Source organism: Mustela erminea, chromosome 7 (assembly GCF_009829155.1).
Source record: "Mustela erminea isolate mMusErm1 chromosome 7, mMusErm1.Pri, whole genome shotgun sequence".
Classification (NCBI taxonomy): domain Eukaryota; kingdom Metazoa; phylum Chordata; class Mammalia; order Carnivora; family Mustelidae; genus Mustela; species Mustela erminea.
In genome coordinates this window covers 105,033,885-105,060,250 of record NC_045620.1, presented here as the reverse complement: position 1 = coordinate 105,060,250, position 26,366 = coordinate 105,033,885, and the positions used below count along the sequence as shown (strand labels likewise).

Below are 26,366 nucleotides of genomic sequence, written 5' to 3'. Positions count from 1 at the left end.
TAATTATCTTAACTATATTTCTTCCTCATATATAGAACTATATCAGATGGTGTTACAATTATTCTTCAACCATCAGGCATAATTTAGAAAACTCAAGAAGAGGAAAGTCTATTGTATTGACCAATATTTTTGCTTTCTGTTTTTTCCTTGCTTCCTGTGATTCAGGTTTCCTTCTTTTATTGTTTTCTTTCTGTTTAGAGAATTTCCTCTAGCTATTTTTTAAGAGTAGGTCTGCTGATGACAAATTCTTAGTTTTCCTTCATCTGGAATATTTTGGTTTCCCCTTCACTTCTGAAAAATTCTGAGTTGACAGTTCTTTCCTTTCAGCACTTATGAAACTTGCCACTTCCTTTTGTCCTCAGTGGTTCCTTATATGAATTATACTGCCAGTTGAATTGTGTTTCCCCTATAGGGGAGACACCATCTCTCTATCTCAGTGCTTTGAAAAAGTTCTCTTTGTCTTTACTGTTCAGAAGTTTGACTATGATGTATCTTAGTGTGGATATTTTTGGGGTTTATTTTCAGATGTTTAAACTCAGATGTTTGATTTTGTAGGTTTATATTTTTTGTAAGGTTTAGGAAGCTTTCAGCATTATTTCTTCAAGTTCTTTTTCATTCTTGCTCTCTTCTTTCTCCACTCCTTCCAGGACTCTGATAATACAAATGTTAGATCTTTTGTAATAGTCCTGTAGGTTCCAGAGTCTCTGTTCATTTTTTTTTTCCCAGTCTCTTTTCTTTCTGTTGTTCAGATTAGATAATTTTCTATGGTTCTGTCTTCCAGTTCACTGATTCTTTTTTTTTTTTTTTTAAGATTTTACTTATTTATTTGACTGAGAGAGATCAAAAGCAGGCAGAGAAGCAGGCAGAGAGGGAAGGGGAAGCAGGCTCCCCCCTGAGCAGAGAGCCTGATGCGGGGCTCCATCCCAGGATCCCCAAGATCATGACCTGAGCCAAGGCTAAGGTGTAACCCACTGAGCCACCCCGGTGCCCCAGTTCACGGATTCTTTCATCTGCCCCTCCCTTCCATTATTGAGACCACTCATTGAGTTTCTAATTTTGGTTATTGTATTTTTTAGTTCAAAAAGTTGAATTTAAAAAACATATATCTTTTATTTCTTTATTGTGACTTTATTTTCTTGTCAAGGCTTCTATTTTCGTAAGTTTCTTGTTCATACTTGCTCACTGAAGTATTTTCATGATTCCTTTTTTAAAACCTTTTTTAGGGTGCCTGGGTGGCTCAGTGGTTAAGTGTTTGCCGTCCCGTCAGGTCATTAGGATCCACCGATTAGGATCGAGCTGGGATCCAGTAGAAGTCCTCCCATTCCCGCTTCCCCTCCTTGTGTTCCCTCTCTCCTGTGTCTTTCTCTGTCAAATAAATAAATAAAATCTAAAAAAATAATAAAACCTTTTTCAGATAATTCTCTGTCACCTTGCCGTTGGTATTTCCGTTTGAGATTGAATGTTTTATTGAAACCTAGACATTTAGGGGTATTATATTATGAGACTCTGGCTCTTACTTTTATCTTTTGTTACACTGGGTTTCCTCTCAGCTGCTCTGGCTAGCGAAGAGGTATGCTGCCTCTTCACTACCTGCCGGAGGTAGAATTCTAGGTTTTCTCTTCAGCCTGCATTGGCATCTGAGTGTAAGTTACTGCTGGTTAGAGGTCGGGTGGGAGTTCTGGCTGCCCATTAGGTTTCCACTGACACCTCCTGTCTGGGAAGAGATGTGGTGCCTTAGTACTTCCTGACTGTGCCCCACCTTACCTCCACTGACACTAGGGGAAGAAGAGGGATGGCCTCACTGGCAGCAGTGAAAGCCCTGATTATCTACTAGGCCTTCTCTGCTGCCACCCTAATGGGGATGAGGAGGGATGCCTCATTAATGCCAGGTGGGAGTGGAAGTCTAGGCTCTCCACCTAACCTTTGATAGCATGGGTGGGGGTGGGACCATAGGTTTTTCTGGGTGGTTTACCCGGAGGAGAACAATTTTTTTTTTTTTTAAAGATTTTATTTATTTTTCAGAGGGAGAGAGAGGGAGAGAGCAAGCACAGGCAGACAGAATGGCAGGCAGAGGCAGAGGGAGAAGCAGGCTCCCCGCTGAGCAAGGAACCTGATGTGGGACTCGATCCCAGGACGTTGGGATCATGACCTGAGCCGAAGACAGCTGCTCAATCAACTGAGCCACCCAGGCGTCCCGAGAATAATTTTTTTAAAAATATTTTATTTATTTATTTGAGAGTGAGAGAGTGCACATGAGCTGGGGGAGGGGCACAGAGAGAAGCAGGCACTTTGCTGAATGTGGAACCTAATGTGGGACTTAATCCCAGGACCCTGGGGTCATGACCTGAGCTGAAGGCAGACACTTAACCGATTGAGGCGCCCAGGAGAACAGTTTATTTTCTAAAAAATTTTCTGTATGGATGGGCTCTCCCTTTCCTGGTCTTTTGACTCAGGAAAAAAGGCTTTTTGAGGGTTTTGCTTTTGTTTGTTTGTTTGGTTGGTGGTGATGTTCTTTGCCTGATAACATTTCCAAATTGAGACATATGGAGCCAGAGGGAAACCCAGAGAATTTATCTTCATGGTGGGCTAGCATCCTGAAGTCCTGGCTGGGTTCATCTACCTTCTCTCCACTTTTTAGAGTAGTTGTTGTTGTTGTTGCTGTTGTTTGTTTGTTTAATGTTTGTTTCTGCTGTTTTATGTGTACTTAGTTGGACAAGTAAGGAAAAGTATATCTGTTTTTATAGAATTCTCTTTGACAAACTTGTTTGGTGTTCCAGAAAGTCACATTTTAAAGAATTTTTTTTTTTTTTAATTTGACAGAGAGAAATATCACAAGTAGGCAGAGAGGCAGGCAGAGAGAGAGGGGGAAGCAGGCTCCCCACTGAGCAGAGAGGCCATGCGGGGCTTGATCCCAGAACTCTGGGATCATGATCCGAGCCAAAGGCAGAGGCTTTAACCCACTGAGCCACCCAGGCGCCCAGAAAGTCACATTTTAAAAGGAAATAATTTTTTTTTAAAGAATGGCTTTTTATTTTCTTTTAAAGATTTTATTTATTTGAGAGAGAGTGTGTGTGTACGTGCCTGTGAGCAGGAGGGACAGACGGAGAGAGAGAATCCCAAGGAGACTCCCATGCTTCTGCAGAGTCCAACACCCATGGCCCCAAGATCATGACTCTAGCCAAAATCAAGAGTCTGACACTCAACTGACTGAGCCACCCAGGCGCCCTGAAAATGGCTTTTTATTACTAGGCATTAAGGTATTGGTGGGCTGGAGAGTGTATGTTGGGAGTGGCGTGATGGAGGAATTTAGGAGCCTGAGAGTCTCTGCCAGATCTCCTGAAAGCCACCACATCTGGCCCTTGGGGAGAACCAACCTCAGATACCCGGGGGACAAAGTGCTTCACCACTTTGGCCAGAAAGTGTTCCTTCAGTCTTCCATGACACTTGGTGTGCTGCCCAAGGGGAAGGAGAAGGAAAAACCTCAGTTAAGTAAACATATGTTCATATTTCCCTGCGAGAGGTTGAATGGTCCAAGTCAGCATAACTGGTCCCATATGTTCAGCATTGATGGTTCAGACATGACTAGTTGCACCTTCGAAATGACAGATAATTTGTTTCTTGTTATGAAAGTCTTAACTGGGGGTGAGCTGGTGGCTCAGTCGGTTAAGCATCTGCCTTCAACTCAGGTCGTGATCTCAGGGTCCTGGGATTGAGCCCCGTGTCGGGCTTCCTGCCCAACAGGGAGTCTGCTTCTCCTTCTGCTCTCTCCCTGTGTTCTTCTCCCTGCTGGTACTCTCTCTCTCTCAGATTAATAAATAAAATCTTTAAAAAAAGAAAATCTTAACTGCCATTTATTGCATGTCTGTGCGTGCCAGACACCACATGGAATTTTATGTGCAGTATTCTGCTATTCTGAAAGAAGGACGTGTTACAGATGAGGGGACTGAATCTCACTTAAACAAGTGACTTGCACAAGGTCATCTGGTCTCTGAATGGCTGAGCTGGGTGGGGCTAAACATTGCTTCTTTGACTCCAGAGTTCTAGGTAGCATGCTCCCCAACCACAGGCATTAAAATCTGAGCCTTCTGGGTAGGGTTCTCAGGTGGAACCCTTAAGAGCCCGTTTCCCCAAGGTGATTTGGGCTACTGGATCCATTCCCTTAGAGCAGGGGGGTCTGACCGGGGCTACACATAAAAATCACTACAAGATATGTATTTTTTTTTTTTAAGTCCGGATACCCAAACTGTACCCCTGACCATTAAACTCAAGCTTTGGAAGAAAAGCAGGCAGCAGAACTTTAAAACCTGCTATGGAGATTCCGATGTTCTGCTAGTTTGGAAGGCATGCTGGAGAGTTAGAAGGCAATGATAAGGAGTCACAGTCAGATTCTGGAACTCTTTTCTGGTTGAACTGGTGTTCCTCTACAGAAAGGATTTGAGGGGTGCCGTCCGCTTGGGAAGCTTCATTTACAAAGCACTTCTACCAAGAAAAAGTTAAACGCCCAAGTCAGGAAGTGGGGTACAGGCTAAAGGAGATCACGAGGAGCTACTTAAAGGCCTTTGAGGCCCTTGGAACTTCATTGCAGAAGTGCGTGCACGAGAAGGAAGGGTGCAGACAGGGCTCTGCTTTTTTTCTTAAGCCAGAAGGAATACCAGGGAGAGTGGGGGAAGGGATCCTGGGTATCCTGGGTATCAACATTGTTGCCCAGAGGTCTGAGCTCCTCTACACCATCCAAGCTGGGGCTGAGAGGTTGAATAGTTTGCTTGATGTGCTGCGGTCCCTGTTTGCCCCCTCCAGACCCACTCTTAACCCTGCTGTGCATCCCAGCAGACCAGCCTATGGGAGGGCAACCAGGAACTCACTCCCTGGCACTCTGGCTCCAGCTGGTTTGAGCTAAAGGATACTAAGTTACATATATTTGACTGACTAGATCTCTGTGTACTGGCATATCCATTGCTTATCTGAAATTCAAGTGTAACTGGAACGTCTTGTTTTTTATCTGGCAACACTATGCCCGTTGGGGGGCATGTGGAAAATCTGATCTGCCCACACCATGTTTTATACCCGACTTTGCTTTCTTCCCTCTGGACAGGCATGCCAGCGGGTTTTTGCTGGCATTCCATCTTTTCTGCTGTCACACCATAGCTGTGACCCCTCTGCACAAGCAGCCACACCATGTACTCCCCTTGCTTTCCAGTGAAGCCCCTGCTCCCCTGCTAGAGGCTGTTCTGCCCCGGTCAGCTACCCAGTATCTGCTAGCCGGGTTTTGCTGCACTTGGTACAAAAGGGACTGTTCAGGAGTCAGTGTCATCCCAAGAATGGTCTTTTTGTGTGTGTGTCACTTTTCCCAAGTGGTGGAGTGCATTTCCCAGATGGTGGAGTGCATTCACCTCAGCAAAGCTAACGTTTGCCATTTATAGTTTGGGAACAATCGAGTCAAGTGATTTCAGGGTAAAGGTTTTTTAAATTTTTCCCTCATTAAGTATTGCTGCTGCTGCTCTTTATCAATTGAGAAACCTTCACGTTGACATAAAGTGAAACAAAACAAAGTAGAAAGTTTCTGTTTGTTCTGTGTTTGGCCTCAGCCAGTCGCAGGGATGGGGAAAGAGTTTTTAAACTAGATGACAGGCAAGCTGCCCAGGGTCATGGTTCAGATATCGGCCAGAAGGATGGGGGTGGGGGAAGGGAGACAGTCCAGGTATGGCCCTTTCTCTTGGAGGGGGACACAGGACACTGCTGCTACAAAAGGGAGCCTTTTGTAAACTGCAAACTCACCGCTGAAGGAGGCCTTTCTTCCAGCTGTCGGGGGGCCACTTGATAGCAAAGCTACAACAGCCAGCCAGGTCAGATATGCGGCCTTAGTTCCTGGGCAGAGGGCATCCCTCCCTCGGTCTATCGCTGCTCTCCTTGACCACGTATGCTTTGCAGGTGGGAAGCAAAGAACCCACAGGCGTTCCAGGCTAAGCCCTCACTCTTGCCTCCTCCTCTGGGCCTCCTGATTCTGAGGCTGAGCTTCAGGGAGCTCACAAAACCTCTGTTTTGTTGTTTGAAGAAGTGTAGAAAGAGCCAGGCAGTGGGTCCCACAGGCTGGCACTTGAGTCCTGGGCTTATTTCAACACTCAGGCTAAGGTGCTACCGCTCTCCCTGTCCGGGCACCCAGGATTGTAAAGCAGATTGATGGCACCGGCACCCAAGGCGGGGTTGAATTAAATAGGGCTGACCAACCTGCACTCTTCCTCCCGCAGGCCTCCCTGCCACCCAGCCCCGCCCAGTCATCCTCCCATGGTTTAGAGGGCCTCCAAGGCCCAGGTGCTGCCCAGTGCACCCATTCCACCCACTACCCCAGACCTGCAATTTTAGTGGCTTCCGCTTCCCATATCCACCTGGGGCTGTAGTCCCAAGGCTTGGAGAGGAGGAAAGGAGCTCATGTTATGAAAGCATTATGGAGACCAGCCGGCCCTACAAAAATACCTTTGAGCCCAGAGGCTTCTGGCCATCACAAGCCAAAAGTTTCTTTTCTCCTCTTATTTGCAGGTGCCAATTTTGTCCTTCCAGTGTTGCTGTTCCCTATGCACTGACCTCTCTGATTAGTCCCACCACTCAGTCCTACAAGGCCCAGGCCTGGCCTCAGACATCCTACTTCAGGTGACCAGCAGGCCGCAGGTGCAGATGCTAGCCAATGACAACAACATCAGCCAAAACCTGTAGAAAGTTCTAGCAGACCCTGGACATCTGGTCATGTCCTACCACCTAGGCACTCATTGCAGGGGATTAGAGAGGCTAAAGAGCTCTTCTGAGGTCATCTCAGGTAGCAGGGGACTTTCCTAGGCAACCATTGAACAGTACTAATCACCAACCAGCCCACTTGCCATCATGCACACTCAGCAAGCATGCAGCCAATATTTGTGGACTTAAAGGTGGGATGTGTTAGTTGATGACACAGAAAGTAGGCTGCTCGCTAGCATTCCCTGGCTGACCAGTTGTGAGTCTACCGAACTAAGGTCCCTAAATGTCTGGCTCACTGTGGTTACGTGTGGTTGGTGGAAAGGTGTTGCTTCAGAGGCATGCCAGCATCCCATCTCCGTCACTCCCAGCCACAGGAGTGTCCCTACCTGGACCAACTCTCTTCCCTGCTCAGCCTTCAGAACTCTGCCCACATCACACCCATTTAGTCCGTGGAGGTTCACTGCGCATTGGGTCCGTGTCATACATCCTGCTGGGTTCAGGCCATGTCACCTCCAGCTTCTGAGGAAGCTGTAAATTTGTTCAGAAAAACAAGGCGAATCCACATGAAACAATGGACATTGTATCTATACAGTTTATTTGTTGCATGAATAAATATTTGCTAATCATGTCCCGTAAGCCTGTCCCTGCACTCAGCACTGGACGTCCATGATGGTGACAGGATCCCTGTCTGTACGAAGCTGATGTCAGAATCTGGTCAAGGACTGAGTGATGATAAGGAACCAGCAGGGATGCTCCATCAGCAGCTGCAGGGCTGGATGGGCGTGGCCCCCTACAGCTGGCAGTGCAGCTGCTGGAACAGCTGGATAGCTACTCTCCCACCTGGCTGGGAGGCCAGTTATCCAAGGCTACTTAGTAGCAGTTACTTAGGTATGGTTGAACTTCCCATTTCATTGGCTTATCCAGTGCACAGAAGGAAACAATCTGGAAAGGGGAAGAGGGGAGGGTGAAGTTTCTTGTGAATTACACCCAGATAACAGCAGGAAGCAGCCAGCTTTTCCCTGTATGACCAAATTATCATTCAGTCTCTGTGGGCTTTAATAATCTCTCACGCTGACTAAACATTGTCTTCAGTATGTGTCCATCTAACGGGCTGTCATGTTGCCTTTTGCTGTCTTAAGGATGAGTTAACAGGAGCACAGCTGGTGAGGACTAAAAGGTTGGTTCTATAAGCAAGCCTTGTTGGCCTAGTCTCCTCCTCCTGTCCTAACTCCCTCCCTCCCCAATAATTTTAAAGTGGTCCACTTCTATGTTTTCTGGGAAAAACAGGGGGAGGGGCATTATACATGGAAGTAGTTGAAACAGTGAAAAGTTAGCAGCTTAACATATGATCTCTAGGACTGGTCATTGCCCTGGCCCTTGGGTCCAAAACCTGGGATTGGTTATTTTGCCTTTTTTTCACATTATCTGTAATCACTCAGGGCCCCCTGTCTGCACTGCAGAGTTCTAAAGCACCATTGACCGTTAAATGAATGGCAACCCCACCAGCGCCCCCCACAGTTGTGCAGTGGGAACCTCACCATCCTTACCATCCATGAGGAGTTGTTCAGTCCTTGCGCTCAACCATGTAAATCAGCCCCTCTCAGGTATTGGAGAGTGGCAAGTTTTTAGTGATTCACAATAAAATAAGAAAATAGTAAGAAACAGAGGCGCCTGGGTGGCTGTGTTGGTTGAGTGTCTGACTCTTGATTTTGGCCTTGTGGGGCTCCCTGCTCTGTGCAAAGTCTATTTGTCCATCTCCCTCTTTTCCTCCCACGCTTGTGCTCTCTTCTCTCTCTCTCAAATAAATGATGGGTAAAATCTAAAAAAAAAAAAAAAAGAAAAAAAGAAAAAGAAAGAAAGAAATAGGGATGGCTGGCTGGCTGGCTGGATGGCTCAGTTACTTAAGCAGCTGCCTTAGCTCAAGTCATGATCAATCCCAGGATCCTGGGATCAAGCCTTGCATCAGGCTCTGGCTCAGTGGGGGGTCTGCTTCTCCCTCTCCCTTTGTTCTCTCTCTCTCTCAAGTAAATAAATAAAATCTTAAAAAAAAAAAAAAAGGAACAAAGAAAGACTAATAGCTAACAGTTACTGAGTGCTGACTATGAGCCCGACATAGGAATTCGTCCTTTCTTGCTAACAGCAACTCTATGGGGCACCATTATTGCCATCCCCCTGTGAGGAAGCTGAACCAGAAGCCCCTCCTGGCCTGTACTGTTCTTGCAACAGCCAGAATCATGACCACTCCAGAGAACTCCCCGGTGTTCTGAGATTACATCCTTCCTAAGAACTTGGTGTCGGACTGACCTTTCTGTTGCAGGATAGTGGCGATAGTGAGTTTGGCCCCTGGCCCCCTCCCCCCATCCTTCCTGCTTCCTGGCCGCTCTGCTGGTTAGGTCTTCGCAATCTTCCTGGCAGGTTCCCCACCTCCTGGCCGCCTCCTTCCTGCTCCTCTTGCTCCCACTCAACCGGATGTCAGTGCCAGGGTCAAGTATGGCTATGACCTTCCCCCTCCCCTACTCAGAAACCTTCCAGGAATGGTTGCTGCTTCAGACAGGACTCGGGGCTCTCCACGGTCAGCCTGTATTTACTCGCTCGATCACTTTGCTCCGAACACGGGAACGCCACCCTACGGCTACATTCGTGTTCCCAAACTATTAGGGCCTCCTCTTTCTCTTCAGTTTCCCACCACTCCTGCCGCTTGAAACCCTGTCCACTTCCCCCTCCCTCCTCTAATTCATGCTCTTACTTATTCATTCAACACACCTACTTTGAGCATCATCTGTGAACTGGCTACAGAGCGAGTACAAGGCCTCTTGGGGCTCTCAGTCCAATAGGAGAGAAAGAACTGAATGAGAAATCATAGGAGGTGTTACAAAGGGGAGGGGCCCCAGCACCTAATGGAGGAGGCTAAGTAATCAGGGGTGGGGAGGGACCAGGGAAGCCCTCTGTGACACTGTCAAGAACCAACCCCCTCCCCCCCCCAGTTAGCTATATCCCATTTTCCCTATAACTCCTAGGTCCCTCTGCTGCTCCCCCTCTGGGGCAAGTGCCTTTCTGTCCCCCATTAGACTATCACAGCAAATCTTAGACCCAGTGCTATGTAAGTACTGGTTGGGAATTGAATCATTGTATCCACTCCTGGCAATTCAACTCATGGAGCTTAGCTATCTTTTCAGCCATCGTAATGATTACAGGGTGGGTTTGCTCTCCTGACATCATCGGAGTGGGTGGCTGGCCCTTTAGTTTGTTCGGTGAGCTGCTTAGCTCATAGAAAACTGAAGACTGTATCCAACTGTAATCAGGGGTTATTTTGCAGGGTTGGGATTACAAAACAGGTTTCCATTTTATATTTTTTGTGTTTCTATAAATATTTGAATTTTCCACTACCAACTTGGGTTACCTTTATCTTAGCATTTTAAATGTCTTCAAGTAAATTAAACAAACCAAAGAATTATTTGCTTCTCCCACTCCACTTGTTTGCTTTCTGTTTCAAGAAAAACAAAGTTATCCAGACGTACCGCTGACTTCCCATTCCCATGGATATCAGTGAATAAGGACCATAGACAAGTTTGCTGATTTAAGAGGCAAAGGTGAATTGTAAGTGCTTCAAAGCCTCAAGAAAAAGAGCATTCTTGTGAACGGTCTGAAGGCATAAAAGAAACGGCCAGAGCATTCATAACTGCAGAAAGTATCCCCAAATTCAGAGGAGATGGTGGAACTGGATAGGACCCAGGCAGAGCTTTGCTGTTCCCTGCTAAGAGCCCAGGCCTACACTCACGCATAAGATTTGCCTGGCATGGGGGCGAGAGGAGAGGCAGGGGCCCCTCTCTGCAGAGTCGCCCTGACCTCCGCTCCCTGGAATAAATGAACGCTCCCATCACAGCACACTCATCCATCTGGATGGCTGGGCTCAAGGCCAGCCTACGGCTGACCCACATAGTCTTCTGCAAAGCTTGCAGAGGGCCCCTGCTCTCCCACAGCCACTGAAACCTCAGGCTAAAGGGAAGCAGTGAGCTTTCCCCGGTTTCTTATAGTGAAATCTCTTCTTCTCCAACCTGGCATTCACCCTGGAGGTAGTTCTCAAATGCATCAACTACGAGAGCCGAACTGGGTTGAAAGAGTACGTAGAGAAGACTTCTAACAGGAGCTGTGACCTTCAGCTGAGGAAGATGTACAGGCTAGAGTGACTTGGCAGGGAGGAAGCCAGAGGAGCAAATTCTCAGATCCTGTCATCTGCCCCCCAAATCTCCTGTTTGTATCTCCATTGGCCAGATAAGTGCTTAGTTGACTTCTTATCCTAAACATTACTTGTCGTTTATTTGAAATTCAAGCTTAACTAAGCGTCCTGTGTTCCTATTTGCTAAATCTGGCACAGCTCTAAGCAGAGACCACCCTACTCTCACACACACACACGCATGCGCGCGCGTGCGCAGGAGCCCAGGAGGGTGTGACATTCTGAGTGTGGCAGAGGGACAGCCACTGAGTGGGTACCCCCAGTCACTTACTCACAAAATGCCTGTGAATCTCCCATTCTTTGCCTGTCTCAAGCACTTGAGGCCAACGTGTTCGAATCCATAATCACCAGCAGAGAATGTGTGCTCCAGAAGTGCTATGAAAAAGAAAAACAGAACTACTATTGTGGGCCAGTATTTTTAGAAATACTTGTGGGCCAAATGAAATCAACATTTCCAGGTCCATTCTAGCATTTTACTGGAAGCTCCAAGTCATTCCATAGTCACGAATGACTGTCAAGAATGACTGATGTTTTCCCCCATACCTGTAGATGGGTCACGTTGAGGCACAAGAATTGTAAACTCCTGTCTTTGTAACCGGTAGTAGCCTTTGCAAGATCACTGGTTGGATTTGTGGCATAGTCTGTGACTGGGAGACAGTGAGAAAAGTGATCTCAGGGGCCATCACCTTCCTGCCATGCTGTTGAGTTGGGTATGAAGGACTTTGAATGAGTCGCCGTTATAAAAAATGGGTAAAAATGGTCAAAAGGTGCAAAGGTCCAGTTATAAAATAAGTTAAGTCCTGGTGATGTAATATACAGTAGGGTGACTATTGTTAACAGTATTGTATTGTAAAAAAGCCAAAATACTGTATTGTATACTCTCTGCCTAAGAGAGTAGGTCTTTAAAGTTCTCATCACAAGAAAAAACATTTTATAACTCTGTGTTGTGATGGTAGTCTGCTAAACTAACTAGATAAACATTTTGCATTATATACAAATATCAAATCACTATGTTGTGTACCTGAAACTAATATAATATGTCAGTTGTATCTCAATTAAAAAAAAAAAAAGTAAACTTTTGAATGGGTACCTGGGTGGCTCAGTCGGTTAAGTGTCTGACTCTTGATTTCGGCTCAGATTATGATCTCAGGCTCGTGAGATTGAACCCCGCATCAGGCTCCATGTTGAGCAAGTAACCTACTTAAGATTCTCTCCCTCTCCCTCTGCTCCTCCCCATGTCTGCCCCTCTTATGCTTACACGTGCTCTCTCTCTAAAATAACAATTAAATTAATTAAAGGAAATTAAATTAAAAAAAGGAAACAATTTTTGATGGGGGGAGTTCTAGTTCTTAAACATTCTTTAGGAGATAAGTAAACTGATGAATGAGCTTGTGAATGAGAATATACATCCAGACGTGTGTTAAATACGTTCTGCTCGTGTTTTCTAAGGACACTGAGGATACCCCAGTTCTCTCCCATCGTGGCCTTAGAGATTGGGAACCGATTTGGGAAACCCCATTATTTAAAAGGCTTAAAGTCAGGGACGTCTGGGTGGCTCAGTGGGTTAAGCCTCTGCCTTCGGCTCAGGTCATGGTCTCAGGGTCCTGGGATGGAGCCCCGCATCTGGCTCTCTGCTCAGCCGGGAGCCTACTTCCTCCTCTCTGCCTGCCTCTCTGCCTACTTGTGATCTCTCTCCTTCTGCTAAATAAATAAATAAAATCTTAAAAAAAAAAAAAGGGCTAAAAGTCAGATTTCTGTTTTGCAGCTGTGGCAGAGGTGAGGGAAGAAACCAAGCCTGACCTCCCATTGCCAGGAGGCCTGCAGGCTGACCACGTGCCGTTATCCCTTCCTCACACCAGTGGGTACCAGCCTGCCACGATGTCTTCACCAACTCAGCCTGGACGACCGCCTACAGGGAGTGCAGCCCATGCCGGGGTGACCTCTGCTGGGTCAAAGCTCCTACCGCCTCTGGCATTCAATCGTACAATTGGCCACATAATACTCTCTGAGCATAAGGATGTAAAATTTAATTGCTCCATCAATATACCTACTGCGTACCAGGACATTGCAGTTATTTCTTGGTGGAAGGATGGGAAGGAGTTGGTCGGGGCCCATCATGCCATTACTCAGTTTTATCCGGATGACGAAGTTACAGCAATAATTGCTTCCTTCAGGTATGTGTTCTTTCTCCTTTCCTTTTTGAATGTTGTTATGTTATTTGTGATTCAAAAGTAAAAACCTCCTAAGTTGAAAGACGGCTTTTTGGTTTCTGTGTGAGCAGCCCTCCGGGTGCCGTTAGAGTACAGATTCACAGCAGACAGTCTGTGTGGCTGATCTCTTTTATGTGGATCTTGGCCCCACTCAAACTGGATTATCAGAGGCTCTGCCTTCTGGGGAATCCCCCCCCCCGACCTGCAAGTCATGTCAAGCTCCCACTTGACTCAAGAACTTTCCCAGTGAGTGGGAACACTGTTGTTGTTTTTTTTTTAAGATTTTATTTATTTATTTGACACAGAGAGAGACACAGTGAGAGAGGGAACGCAAGCAGGGGGAATGGGAGAAGAAGAAGCAGACTTCCCACACAGCAGGCAGCCCAATGTGGGGGTCGATCCAGGACCCCGGGATCATGACCTGAGCTGAAGGCAGCTGCTTAATAACTGAGCCACCCAGGCACCCCGGGAACACTGTTTCTTTCCGGGTGTAAAGAGACATCTAAATTACCCCATGGGCGTGGAGCTTTGAACACATTCCCATCCCTTTCATTGGCCTTATCCCCCCTCTCTCCCCCACCTGTCCCCAGCATCCCCTGCTTCTGCAGATCGTGGCGCTGACGTAGCCCTCATGCCTGTTGGGGTGGGAAAAAGCTGGAAAGTCTGTAAAGGCTGGGGAAATGAGAAAACCTTAAGCCACCTGGGTCACTGTCTCTGTGTTCCACTCTGTTTTGGCAAGGGCCAGCCGAACGCGTTGGTCGGGGGAGGGTTGGCAGGGCTAAGCCAAGTCAGCATGTACATCTGGAAGAATCTGTTGTCCCGAGGATTGCGTCATCGTATTTTCAACATCCTGCAGACAGCCAGCTGCTTCCCCTCACCACACTCCCTCTTTTATTTTCTAATCTCTCCTCTTTCGCTAGAAGAGGTTTGGGTGTTTGGTTTGGTTTTGAGTCAGAGTCTCCTTGCGTGTACAGCTTTGGAGTTCAGTGGACCTGTGGTCCTAGAAAGCTCCAAACGAGGTCAGAGGCACACAGTTGGAGCAAATGCCTTTTTCCGTGGGATTCCTCCACTCCGAGCAGAGCCCTCTTTGATCTGGGACATTTTCACTTTCTCTGGCCTGATACTCGTGGCTGTCTGAGACAATGTCATGTCTTCTGGTGAATCATTTTGTTTCCTTTTCAGAAAGCTGCCTCAGAGATGCCACAAGGCTAACAACTCCAGTTTGAGTTGAGTGTGTCCATACTTCCACAAGATACACCCTTTTTTTTTTTTTTTTCCTAAGTTATAGGCTTCGTTAGCATCAAAGTAAAGAACACAGCTTTCATATTTTCCACCGGTTGATTTAAACTCGGGCTGGTTCTCTCGGGCTGCCATTCTCAGCCAGTGGCTGAGACCACTCAGGAGACTTGACTACATACTTTAATCCATCAACTACAAAACACAGATGTTTTACCATGCTATGGACACAGCTTCTGATGAGAGATCACTATTTAATAGTGAATAAGAAGCAGTTTATTTTTTCTTAAAGATTTTATTTATTTGAGAGAGAGTGAGAGAGAGAGAGAGAGAGAGAGTGAGTGAGCATGAGCAGGGGGAGGGGCAGAGGGAGAAGCAGACTCCCCACTGAGCAGGAAGCCGTGCAGGGCTCTATCCTGAGACTCCGGGATCGTGTCCTGAGCTGAAGGCAGACGCTTAGCCCACTGAGCCACCCAGGTGCCCCTAAGGAACAGTTTAAAGGCTTAAAGAAACAGAAAGCTGACACATTGGGCTCATCAGGTATCATTAGGAGGAAAGCACTACCCTGCTGACTCTCTGGGCTGGGAGTCCTGAACAAGGGTCCTGCCACTAGCCAGCCAGGAGACGATGGGTGAGCTGCCTTCTTACCAAAGAGATGAGTTTGGACTCCATGACCAGCGCTTCAGGTGTGTTCAAAGGGGCCATGAAATGATACCAAAGGACATAAACTGGAGAGATTTTTTTTTTTAAATTTTTTAATTTTTTATAAATATATGATGTATTATTAGCCCCAGGGGTACAGGTCTGTGAATTGCCAGGTTTACACATTCATAGCACTCACCATAGCACATACCCTCCCCAATGTCCATAACCCCACCACCCTCTCCCTACACCCTACCCCCAGCAACTCTCAGTTCATTTTGTGAGATTAAGAGTCTCTTATGGTTTGTCTCCCTCCCGATCCCACCTTGTTTCATTTATTCTTTTCCTACCCCCCAAACCCCCCACGTTGCCTCTCTATTTCCTCATATCAGGGAGATCATATGACAGTTGTCTTTCTCCGATTGACTTATTTCACTAAGCATAATACCCTCTAGTTCCATCCATGTCGTCACAAATGGCAAGATTTCATTTCTTTTGATGGCTGCATAGTATTCCAGTGTGTGTGTGTGTGTGTGTGTGTGTGTGTGTATAAATATACCACATCTTCTTTATTCATTCATCTGTTGATGGACATCTAGGCTCTTTCCGTAATTTGGCTATTGTTGACATTGCTGCTATAAACTTTCGGGTGCACGTGTCCCTTCGGATCACTACATTTGTATCTTTAGAGTAAATACCCTAAACTGGAGAGTTTTTAAACTTAAAGTACATAGTGGCGTATCTTGGGATTTGTGTCTTCAGAGTTCAGAAGGGGACCTGGGTCATATCTTTAGAACTTAAGAAAAAAGGTTATATTTTTGCACGGATTCAGCTTCATTTTCATAAACTCATTCTGAAGCGGGGAAAAAAAATCTTATCACACTTCCAAACTAAGCCGTAAAACAGATATAGTGCTCAGAATTCTTATAAATGGTGGATGCTGTGCTGAATTAAGTAGCTTGGGGGACAGTACCGAGTCTAATATCTTTCAACTATATTAAAGTCATGTTCAGGTGACCCAGGAACTGTATAGTGATTCATTATCGTGAATTAATCAAGATTATAAATATTTGTGTAATTGCTTGGCAGGAGAGAAGGATGTTGGAGACCCTGAATTTGATATCTTATAGATGAGGACCCTGAAGTCCCTATGAGCAGGGTGACTTGTCCAGGGTCACTAGGGAGTAAGCTGTCACCCTTAAGCAGGGGGCTTGATTTGCACACCTGCGGTGTCTTCTGTTCTCACATCTCATGGGCCCTAAAACAAATCTACTCTGGTTCCCAGTAAAGAGTTAAAGATTAGTGTGAGGCTTTCCATGTGTGGAATTTAATAAAGAATTCATGAGCCTGTAATTTTGTTGGGGTTGCCATTAATAATACCTGTATGGACCACAGGTATTTAAGGGAATGGACAAAATACAGATGTGTGTATATTGGCAGAGGTCAGAGGAATTATGGAGAGAAACACAAAGTATTTCGAGTCAGGACATGAAGCCATTATTGTATAAGGTGTTATAAGAAAGGCTGGAATTCACATGAATTTTGAAAATGACGGGGTCCCCAAATTGAGGCCCCCACAGCACTATGTACCAACGTGTATCCTTTAACTAGGAAGCCGTTGGGGGTTGTTGGAGACTGACAAGATTGTGGATGTGATTTAACTTTCTTAGTCTTTCTCGGTTCCACATTTCCTCTTCTACATTGGGCAGACCCTACACTTACACTCCCAAACGCTCCATTCTGAAAACAAGTGTTAGTCAAGTGTCTGGTCTTTGACGCTAAAACAAGACCCGTTCTGGTTGAAGGTGTACACTAAGGTGTGTGCGCACTTAAGGCAGTGGAGTTTTCCCCTCTTATTTCTTCCATTGCTTCCACACCCACCCCCCACTTTTCCGTGGTGGCCCAATGCCATCATGGCGCCCTCTCCCTTCCAAAGGAAGAAAAGACCTTGATAAAGTAATTTACATAGGAAAATATACACATCACTGGTGACGTCATTTTAGACACGAGGAGTAGAGATCTGTTTTTCCCCCAAATCACCACACAGGCAGCTGCTCACCAGTTATAAAAATAGCCAACCTTGCTCATGAAGGTGTTTACAGGCACCTTACTGGAAGAACAACTGCCTGAATGAACATCTGGACGTTGAGGTAAGGAGGGTAGAGCTGGTCTGTGTCCTGCCTGGACCTGTGAACAGGATAGAGGGAAAGAGAGAACCTGATGTCAGGAGCAGAAGTACTAAGATAGTGTTAATATGTTAAGGTGGTGTTTCCTTCAGATTATAGACTTGACCTTGAAGGGGAAATCAGGGGAAAGGACGTGGCATCTCCCAGGAGTCAATTCATCTTTCAATCATACCTCAGTTGAGGGTGAGAGGGTAGAAATGACAGATGTTCACATGCATTAAGTACAAGTCCCCCCTACTTGGGCAGGACTAGAGGAGATGTAGCATCATGAAGGAGAATGTTCCTGAAAGATTTTAGAAACTGCTTGGTCTTAGTTCCTGTAGGTATATATTTTCAAGTTATTTTATTTTATTTTTTAAAATTTATTTATTCAACAGATAGAGATCACAAGTAGGCAGAGAGGCAGGCAGAGAGAGAGGTGGAAGCAGGCTCCTTGCCGAGCAGGGAGCCCGACGTAGGGCTTGATCCCAGGACCCTGGGATCATGACCCGAGCTGAAGGCAGAGGCTTTAACCCACTGAGCCACCCGGGTGCCCCTCAAGTTATTTTAATAATGATAAATGTACTTTGTTAAATACTTAGAAAATACTGTACACATACAGAGAAACTGGCCCACAACCCCGAGGAATCTTTTCCAACCACATATAAATTTAGTATTCCTGAAATGAAATTGACATTTCATGACACAGATGATTATGTATCTCGTTTCGCTCATCTAACGTTACGAATGTCTTCCTGTATAATTAAACGTCTTCAGAATATTTCAGTGGTTCTATACAGCACTGTGCCCTGCTGCGGTAAAATGGAAACACATGTAGAAGAATGTAAATGAAATTGTAAAGGGAAAACCTTAAAGATTATTTTCAAAATGCCAACACCCCGGGCACATACAGGGAAAGAAATAACTGATATGGTATTTCAAGTCTAGATGCCCTCTTGAGCTGGGTCCATTCTGTGCTAACAATTTACATTTTTTCCTCTTTCACTTGAATGTCTATTATAGGTGTAGGAAATGCTTGGTGTCTGCTAGCAGGTTGCAGTATTCCTCATTGATGGCTTGGGGATTAATCCTAAAAATTGCACCCCCACCCTGCATACGCCACGTTCCTGACCTCATCCTAAGTGGTGTGCAGCTCAGGCTGCTTTTCTCCAGAACTCCTTCCTTTGGTCCTTTGCAGGACTTTAAGTCACAGGGCTGGGCCACCCCCTTGGCTCTCTGACCGACCATATAGTACCTCATTTGCATATCAACTTGATACCAACTTGAAACTGTAGCTCAACCATTTGTGCAGATCCCAAGATGCTGCATAGCCAGGGTCTTTCCCTGGAGTCTCTCAAAGAGGGTATAAGTTGGGGGTACACTCTGGCTTTGGCGGAAACACTCAATGGTCAGGTAAAGCGTTCCAGGCCATCACCAGCCATCAGACCAGAAGACTGGGGAGACCAGCTCTCAAGTAAAAACAAAGTGACTCTTAATCTCACCAAACAAACTGAGGGTTGCTGGGGGGAGGGGGTTTGGGAGAAGGGGGTGGGATTATGGACATTGGGGAAGGTATGTGCTTTGGTGAGTGCTGTGAAGTGTGTAAACCTGATGATTCACAGACCTGTACCCCTGGGGATAAAAATATATGTTTATAAAAAATAAAAAAATTAAAAAAAAAAAAACAAGGGACGCCTGGGTGGCTCAGTTGATTAAGCAGCTGCCTTCGGCTCAGGTCATGATCCCAGCGTCCTGGGATCGAGTCCCACATGGGGCTCCTTGCTCAGCAGGGAGCCTGCTTCTCCCTCAGCCTCTGCCTGCCATTCTGTCTGCCTGTGCTCGCTCTCTCTCCCTCTCTCTCTGAAGAAAAAATTAAAAAAATCTTTAAAAAAAACAAAACAACAACAACAACAAAAAAAAAACAAAAAAAAAAAAACCCAAAAGCCGCAGTTCCTGTAGGCAGCCAGTGCCTGGAGATTTAGTTTATTGGGGTAATTTGTGGCCAAGGGAAAGGATTTGATATGTTTTCTATGTAGCCTCAGGATTCCCCACTGGGAATGAAATTCTAGCTTAGTTGTCAGGAGCTAAAGCTGGAAGGACTTTATTGGTTTCTAAAAGTTGGGGTTCTTTAAAATTTTTTTTCCATTTTTAATTTTTTTCTTGTGGTAAAATATACATAAGCTACAATGTACTGTTTTAACCCGTTCTAAGCTTACGGTTCAGCAGCACTAAGTGCATTCACTCTGTTACTCAGCCCTCACCACCAACCCTGCCCAGAACTTTCTCATCCTCTCAAAGGGAAACTCCATGCCCGTTAAAGCCTAATCCACATCCTCTTTTCCCCCAGCCCTTTCTTTTCTATTTTCTTTCTCTGCAGCTTACTCCAGGTACCTCATATAAGGGGAATCGTGCAATATTTGCTCTTTCTCTGTGTTTCTTTTAAGAACACTGCAGCACTTAGCTGCTCCTGAAGAGCCATTCCAGAGCAAGGCCGTCTAGCTCTGAGAGGTCTGCGGTGCGGGACAGGGAGGCTCTGTGTGTCCTTGCAGCTGGCCCTGGGGCTCTGTCCAGGTGGTTCCTGTCTAGACGCGGTGGCTGAGTCCGTGTGGTGGCTTTGGTTTTCCCTGATTCAGATGTTTGTATTTGACCAAAATCTGACACGATTTTTATACCTTCTTGGAAGCAATGCATACACATGGTAAATAAAATATTCCAACAGTTCAAAAATCCTCTCTTCCACTCCAGCCTCCAGCCGCTCCCCAGCGAGGAGCTGTGGTTATCCACGTCTTTGGTATCTTTCAGAGATATTCAGTCCATATGAGTTGTGTGTGTGTGTGTGTGTGTGTGTGTGTGTGTGCACGCGCCTGGCCCCAGAGTTCATCTGTTAAAATGTTCCAGCTCTGGTTAAATCAATACCCAGGAGCCAGTGTTTTCTGTGGCTCTGTAAATACTGTTTTCAGCTGAGTCACATAGTAGGTTCTGATTACATCTTACTTCTTTATAGCTTTTTGATTTCCCTCAATTTAAGAGCTTCTTTGTTGGTTAGTTTGCTTAATTTTCTAAGTTTCAATCTCTCTTTTGTCCCTAAACTCTAAAAGCATCTTCTCGCAAAGTGATGAAATTACTAGGCTTGATTTTTTTCCTAGGAGTTGCCTGTCCTGGAAATGTCCCTCCTCCTGCTCCAGTCAGACCAGCTTGCCCCCCAACCCTGGGGTACAGCTCAGTCATGCTACCATCATGGAGGCCCTTGTGGCTCCTGTTTCCACCAGGAGCTCCAGGTTCCACATACCCTGGCCCCCAACCCCACTTCTTGTCTTTGACTCCCAAACTTTGGCACAGAGCCCACCCTCTACTAGTGTGGATTTTGCGTGTCTGAAAATGTCATTGTTTTTTATGCCTTCACCTTGAGGTAGTTTGGCTGGATACAGAATTCAAAAGGAAAATAATTTCCTGTTGTCGTTTGGAAGTCATTGATCTACCTGCTTGTCGCTCACAGATTTGTTCTTGAGAAGTATGGTGCTGTTCTGATTAATGGGTTGTGCTGCTTTACTTCTCTCTGGAAGCTTCTGGGATCTCCACTTTATCTTGGAGCGGTGACATTCCCTGGTGAAGCCCCTTAGTGGGTCTTTTCTCTCCCATTGTGCTGCCCACCTAGGGGCCTGATTAGGAAAGACCCAGATATCCAGTTCCTGGGGCATTTTCTTCAGTTATGCTCCCCTTCCTGTGTTCTTTCTGGAACTCCTCTTACTCAGTTGTTGGAACGCCTTGATTGCTATTCTGAGCTCAGAGCCTTCACTAGGGAGCCTCTAGAGCCTGCCTGCTATTTCCTTTATGGAGAAGGAGGAGCTCCGGGACAACCGCTCCTGTGTCCGCCTCCCCCCTCCCTGCCTTCAGCTCAGCAGCCTTTTACTTACTTGTCTAGGAGGTAAAAACTAGAGCTATCTTAGAAAGTCTTTCCTGCACTGTAAGTAAGATGGCTCCTGACTTGCTAATTAACGCAGGCACATAGCCCTTCTCCCCAGAGGACTGGTCACCTTTTCCTGATAATGAATGACGCAAGTTTTGATCATGTTCTCTTTGCCCTCCTTTTCTACTCCTGGCCTGGATTTTTCTTCTTTGCTGATTGGCTTAAGGTACTCCTAGACTTTTTGTGCCTTTTGTGTCTGACTTCTGCAGCCCAGGTTGGGCTGTTAAAATATTAACTTACCCCTAATGTTTTCTCTCAATTCTCTGGGGCCTCTGCACAGATGTACTTTGCATCCTTGGGCTGCTTTCCTGGGGCTCTGCCCTGCATGCCTCTGTGGCCTTCGCTCTCCCTCTGGTCCCTGGCTTCCTCAGTTACGTGGCAAACCTGCTACAACACCAGGGTCCCAGACCCCAGCCCAGAGCCAGGTCCTCAAAGGCACGGTTGTCCTCATCCTGTCAGATCTCATCATCAGTCCAGCCCCCGGGTCTTGCCTCAAGAAAAGGATTCCTCTTATAAATAAACTTGTGAAATATGCGGAAAGGACCCCCCTCTTCGGTAGCCATGACCTTGGTATTTTTTTGGAACCGCAGAGGAGACTTGACTGGTCAGCCACATAGGATCTTCAGGAGCTTCCAAGAGCAGGGGGCACCATTAAGCTACCAAGTGATACTCGTGATGGACAGTGCCCCATCCTAGACACATGCTTCTCTTCTTTTCTCTTCCTGTCACCATGACATTCCTGGAGGTTTATCAGAAGAGTGTCGGCTAGACCCTTATCTGGAGCTGTGAGGTCTCCTCCCATGTTCTCCTGGTGACCTATAGACATCGTGACCTTGGTTCCTGCCGTCAAGCATGGAGAGAGACCTGGCCTTTCTTTGCCCTTGAGTCTTTCCTAAGTGCAACATTCATTCATCAGGGGCATTTCCAAAATTATACCACTCCTACACGGGAATGAGGGGAAAGGTGAAGATAGTATTCTAAGTCAGTGGGTGTGCTGCTCAGGTTGGCACATCAGGAAATGCAGGTAACATGTGAGAGTCATGTTATTCGGTCTTGGAACTAATACGGTGGTACTGTTAACCCAGGCAGCTCTGGTTCCCCTGGTTCTGAGTGACACCATTGTTGTTGTTGTTTTAAGATTTTATTTACTTATTTGAGAGAAAGAGAGGGAGAGAGAGCATGAGCAAGAGGGCACAAGCAGGGGAAGCTGCAGAGGAAGGGGGAAAAGCAGACTCTTCACTGAGCAGAGAGCCCAATGTGGGACTCAATCCCGGGACCCTGGGATCATGACCTGAGCTGAAGGCAGATGCTTCACCAACCGAGCCACCCAGGTGCCCCTGATTGACACTACTCTTGACATATATTTTAGTTACTCTGCTGATCAGAAGCAAAAAGGGATCTGCAAAATGGCATTATTGGGGAGAAGTTGTAATTTAAAATTCCTGGGGCACCTGGGTGGCTCAGTCAGTGAAGCATCTGCCTTCTGCTCAGGTTGAGCCCCACATCAGGCTCTCCACTCAGTGGGGGACCTGTTCCTCCCTCTGCCTGCTGCTCCCCCAGCTGTGCTCTCTTTCACTCTCTGTCAAATAAATAAATAAATTTTTTTTTTTTTTTTAATGTTCCTTGTTTATTCTAAAAACGTGTGTTCAACCTACAGGCCTAGGCGCCTCGCTGTGGCAGCTTGGCTCCTGACTCCCTGTGCTGTGTTTATCCTGGCAACTGCCGCCTGTTGCCTATGGGACCCATGGGCCAAGATGGTGTCTCCTCACTCCTTGCCAGCTTCCTGCTCTCTTTTAAGCGTTACGTCTTCGTCCTCAACAAGGACTTTATTTTGCTTTGGGATAAATAAGTTGTATCAGGGAGCAAGCTGCTGGAAAGGAAGATGGACCCCTCCATGGTTTTCTTCTTTCACTTTTCTTCTCTCGCCATGACCTCTCCTCTGTCTGGTGAGCCCAACAGAAGAAATCAGCGTCTTTGGGCCAGGGAAGGTGTCGTTCCTTGGAGGGTGTCTACGAGCATTTCAAAGAGTTCCTCATTCCCTCACTCCTTCCCACCTCTAGCTAAGGACTGCTGTGGTGTAACTTCCTGCTTGTAACATGCTAGAAGGGTGGAAAGCAGGATTCTCAAGTGCGTAGAGCCAAGGCCACCTGTTTATAGCAGATACTTTACAACATGTCATGTTCAAACTGTAGTATAAGGAAACAAAATAAAGGTGATCTGTAATCAAATAATATGAACGCAATCGGGGCACCTGGGTGGCTCAGTCAGTTAAGCGGCTGCCTTCGGCTCAGGTTATGATCTCAGGGTTGTGGGATTGAGCCCCGCATTGGGCTCTCTGCTCAGTGGAGAACCTGCTTCTCCTCTCCCTCTACCTGCTGCTCTGCCTACTTGTGCCCTCTCTCCATCTCTCTAATAAATAAATAAAATCTTTTAAAAAATATTTTTTAAAAATTAAAAAATAAATATGAATGCAAACATACAAATACCAGGCATGGCCACTCCAGGAGAGAGGATAGAGTACACCAGGACTGGCATCCTGGCACTCCTGCACACACGGGGCAGCTGCAGATGGAGAGGTGTTGTCACTGATCTGAGTCACGGCCAAGTTCCAGACACCACAAATGGATGGTGGCCCCCATGTTCAGGTAATTGCAGCCCTGGGAAATTAGGTGGCTGTTAAAATCAGACAAAATTCTTTGTGTGTATGTAAATGGAACTGGGTTCTAAACTCAGAAAGTCATCTAGGATATGGAACAGTTTGCCCCTGACCCCTGAAAGTTGCCTTGGCCCCTAAAAGCCATGGTGCCCCCTAGTTTCTGTGCCCACCCTACAATTTTGCAGAATGCCTTGATGGGGGCAATACTGCCCAGTATAGAGAACCCTGGTATATAGCGTACCATTGAAGGCAGGACAAGTGACAGAACACGCATTAGTTGTGGTTCTTCAGAGAAACAGAACCAAAGAGGGAATGAGAGAAAGTTATTTTAAGGAACTGACTAATGTGATTGTGGGTGCTAGCAAATCTGAAATGTGCAGGGCATCAGCTAGAGATCCAGGGAAGAGTTGGTATTACAGTCTTGGATCCGAAGGCAGTTTGGAGGCAGAATTCCCTTTTCCTTGGAGGACCTAGATCTTTGCTCATTAGGCCCTCAGTTGACCAGTGAGACCTACCCATGTTATGAAGGGTAATCTTCACTCAGAGCCTGCTGATAGAAATGTTAATCACACCCGAAAAGTACATCTAGAGTAATGTTTGACCAAATATCTAAGTACCATGACTTAGCCATGTTGACGTATAAGGTTAATATAGCATATGACAAGGAAGTTGAAGAATGTTCTATTCCTATAACAGGAACCCAAAGGGTAGTCACTGTAAATATCTTTGTTTTCTTGGTAGCATAACCAGTGTGCAGCGTTCAGACAACGGGTCATATATTTGTAAGATGAAAATAAACAATGAAGAGATTGTGTCTGACCCCATCTACATCGAGGTGCAAGGTAAGTCCAGAAGCCACAGGGTGGCCTATATTAATTGCTTTGCATGTAAAACTCTAGAGTTAGGCACACCCATTTAGAACTCTGAATGCAAACTCTACAAATGCGTAAGTGCTGAAATTTTACAAGGGGATCCTCTTTTGAGACTTTAGGTAATAATGGATGAATGACATGAATTCGATTCCCAGAGTTTTAGCTCTATCCTCGGCAATAGGGCTGAGATAAAAACAGATTATGGACCTTCCTGTCCTCAGATTATTTACGATGTAGAAACCTGGAGACTGTTTTTCAAAGTGAAATGCATTCCAATCACCAGGTCTCAAGGCTGGTGTCTGAGACCGCTCACCTCGTCTAAGGGTGATTTGTCTTGGAGGGTGAGTGGTTTTCCTGAACTGGGTCAGCAGCTGGATCCAGGACTCATTTGGGGCCCTCGGATTTATTGGATACATGGTTCAGTGCCGTTCCATGATGTGACATGAGACGGGCTCAGTGGAAGCACGAAGTGAGATATGGACTGGGAGAGGGTGGTCTCTGCCGTCAAGGAACTTGAACTGCAGTAGGTAGTGTGAGCTGATGCCTAGGGGAGCCCAGGTCCCAAGGCCCCGGGTCTCTGGGTACGCATGCTTGCTTTCTGCAGTGGCAGGGCCTATCAAGGAAGGCTTCAAGGAGGAGGCACCTCTAGTATCACCACAGCTGCTCATTCCTTACCAGCCCACAGGCTGCCTCCAGGGCCCTGCATCCCAGCTTTCTGAGAAACTCTGTCAGCAGAAGCACCCAAACAGCTTTCTTTTCTGCTTTCTCCTGACCCTTATCTCCCACAGGCTTTAGAGCAGGTGATTGGCTATTCAGGGAAGTTCAGCTAGAACCATCTCCCACTGAAAGGCTGCTCTGCTCCCCATTCTTTTGCAAACCTAAACCTCATATCCACTAATGCTGCAGGAGGCCTGGGGGAGGGACACCTCAGAGGAGTCTCCTTTAGAGCTTTGTTCTAGGCCCATCCCAGGCTGGACAGCTAAGCCTCCTCAGGATTATGTCAACATCAGCCCACGGGTGGAGACGGGTTGGTAGTGTTCCTGTGTTTGCTGTTAATCTTGGAAAAATGTTGAGAGGACATTTAACTTGTCAGAATCCCAGCAAAATGCCCAGGGCAGGAACACGTTAGTTCCAAATGGAGTTCTGCAAAACTTCGAAACAGGCAAAAAGGACCCCATTTTGCCATTCCCATATCATTCCTTCTGGGACCCGGAATGTCAGTTCCCAATCCCAAAATAACACAGTTTAAATCCCCAGTAATAGTTAGCTTGACCTGTTAAATTTTTGGCATATGCCCCAAATGAGTACGAACTGACTTTCTCTGAGGTATTTCTAAAGTTCCATTCCTTGCCGTCTCTCTAAGTTATAGTCGAAGACTTTGGGATTATAATATGTGACTGTGTCTATATTGTTCTGGTGAGAATGTACTTTGAGAAGCGTCCAGCCCTGCACCAGTGGACAGATTTTCAAATTCATTATCTCTCCTCTTAAAGTGTCACACAGAGTAGATCGTCCTCAAAAACAGGCGGACCTGTTACGTGGCTTTGTTTTTACTGTGTGTGTATTTTGGGAAGGAATACTGAACACGTGCCAGCCTGTGCCAGGAGTCTGAGCAACACCTGGTTTCAACATGGGCAGGCCTCCCTCTGGTAAAACCA

The 26,366-nt window shown here is 46.2% G+C and overlaps 1 protein-coding gene across 1 annotated transcript in view; it reads left to right on the top strand.

Moving 5' to 3' along the window:
* Positions 1-26,366, top strand: part of MERTK (MER proto-oncogene, tyrosine kinase) — a 113,554-nt gene that overhangs the window by 16,137 nt on the left and 71,051 nt on the right. The window contains exons 2-3 of the mRNA XM_032352766.1: positions 12,726-13,134; positions 24,578-24,678. Of these exons, the coding sequence (XP_032208657.1) occupies positions 12,726-13,134; positions 24,578-24,678 (510 nt within the window). The remainder of the gene's footprint in view (positions 1-12,725; positions 13,135-24,577; positions 24,679-26,366) is intronic.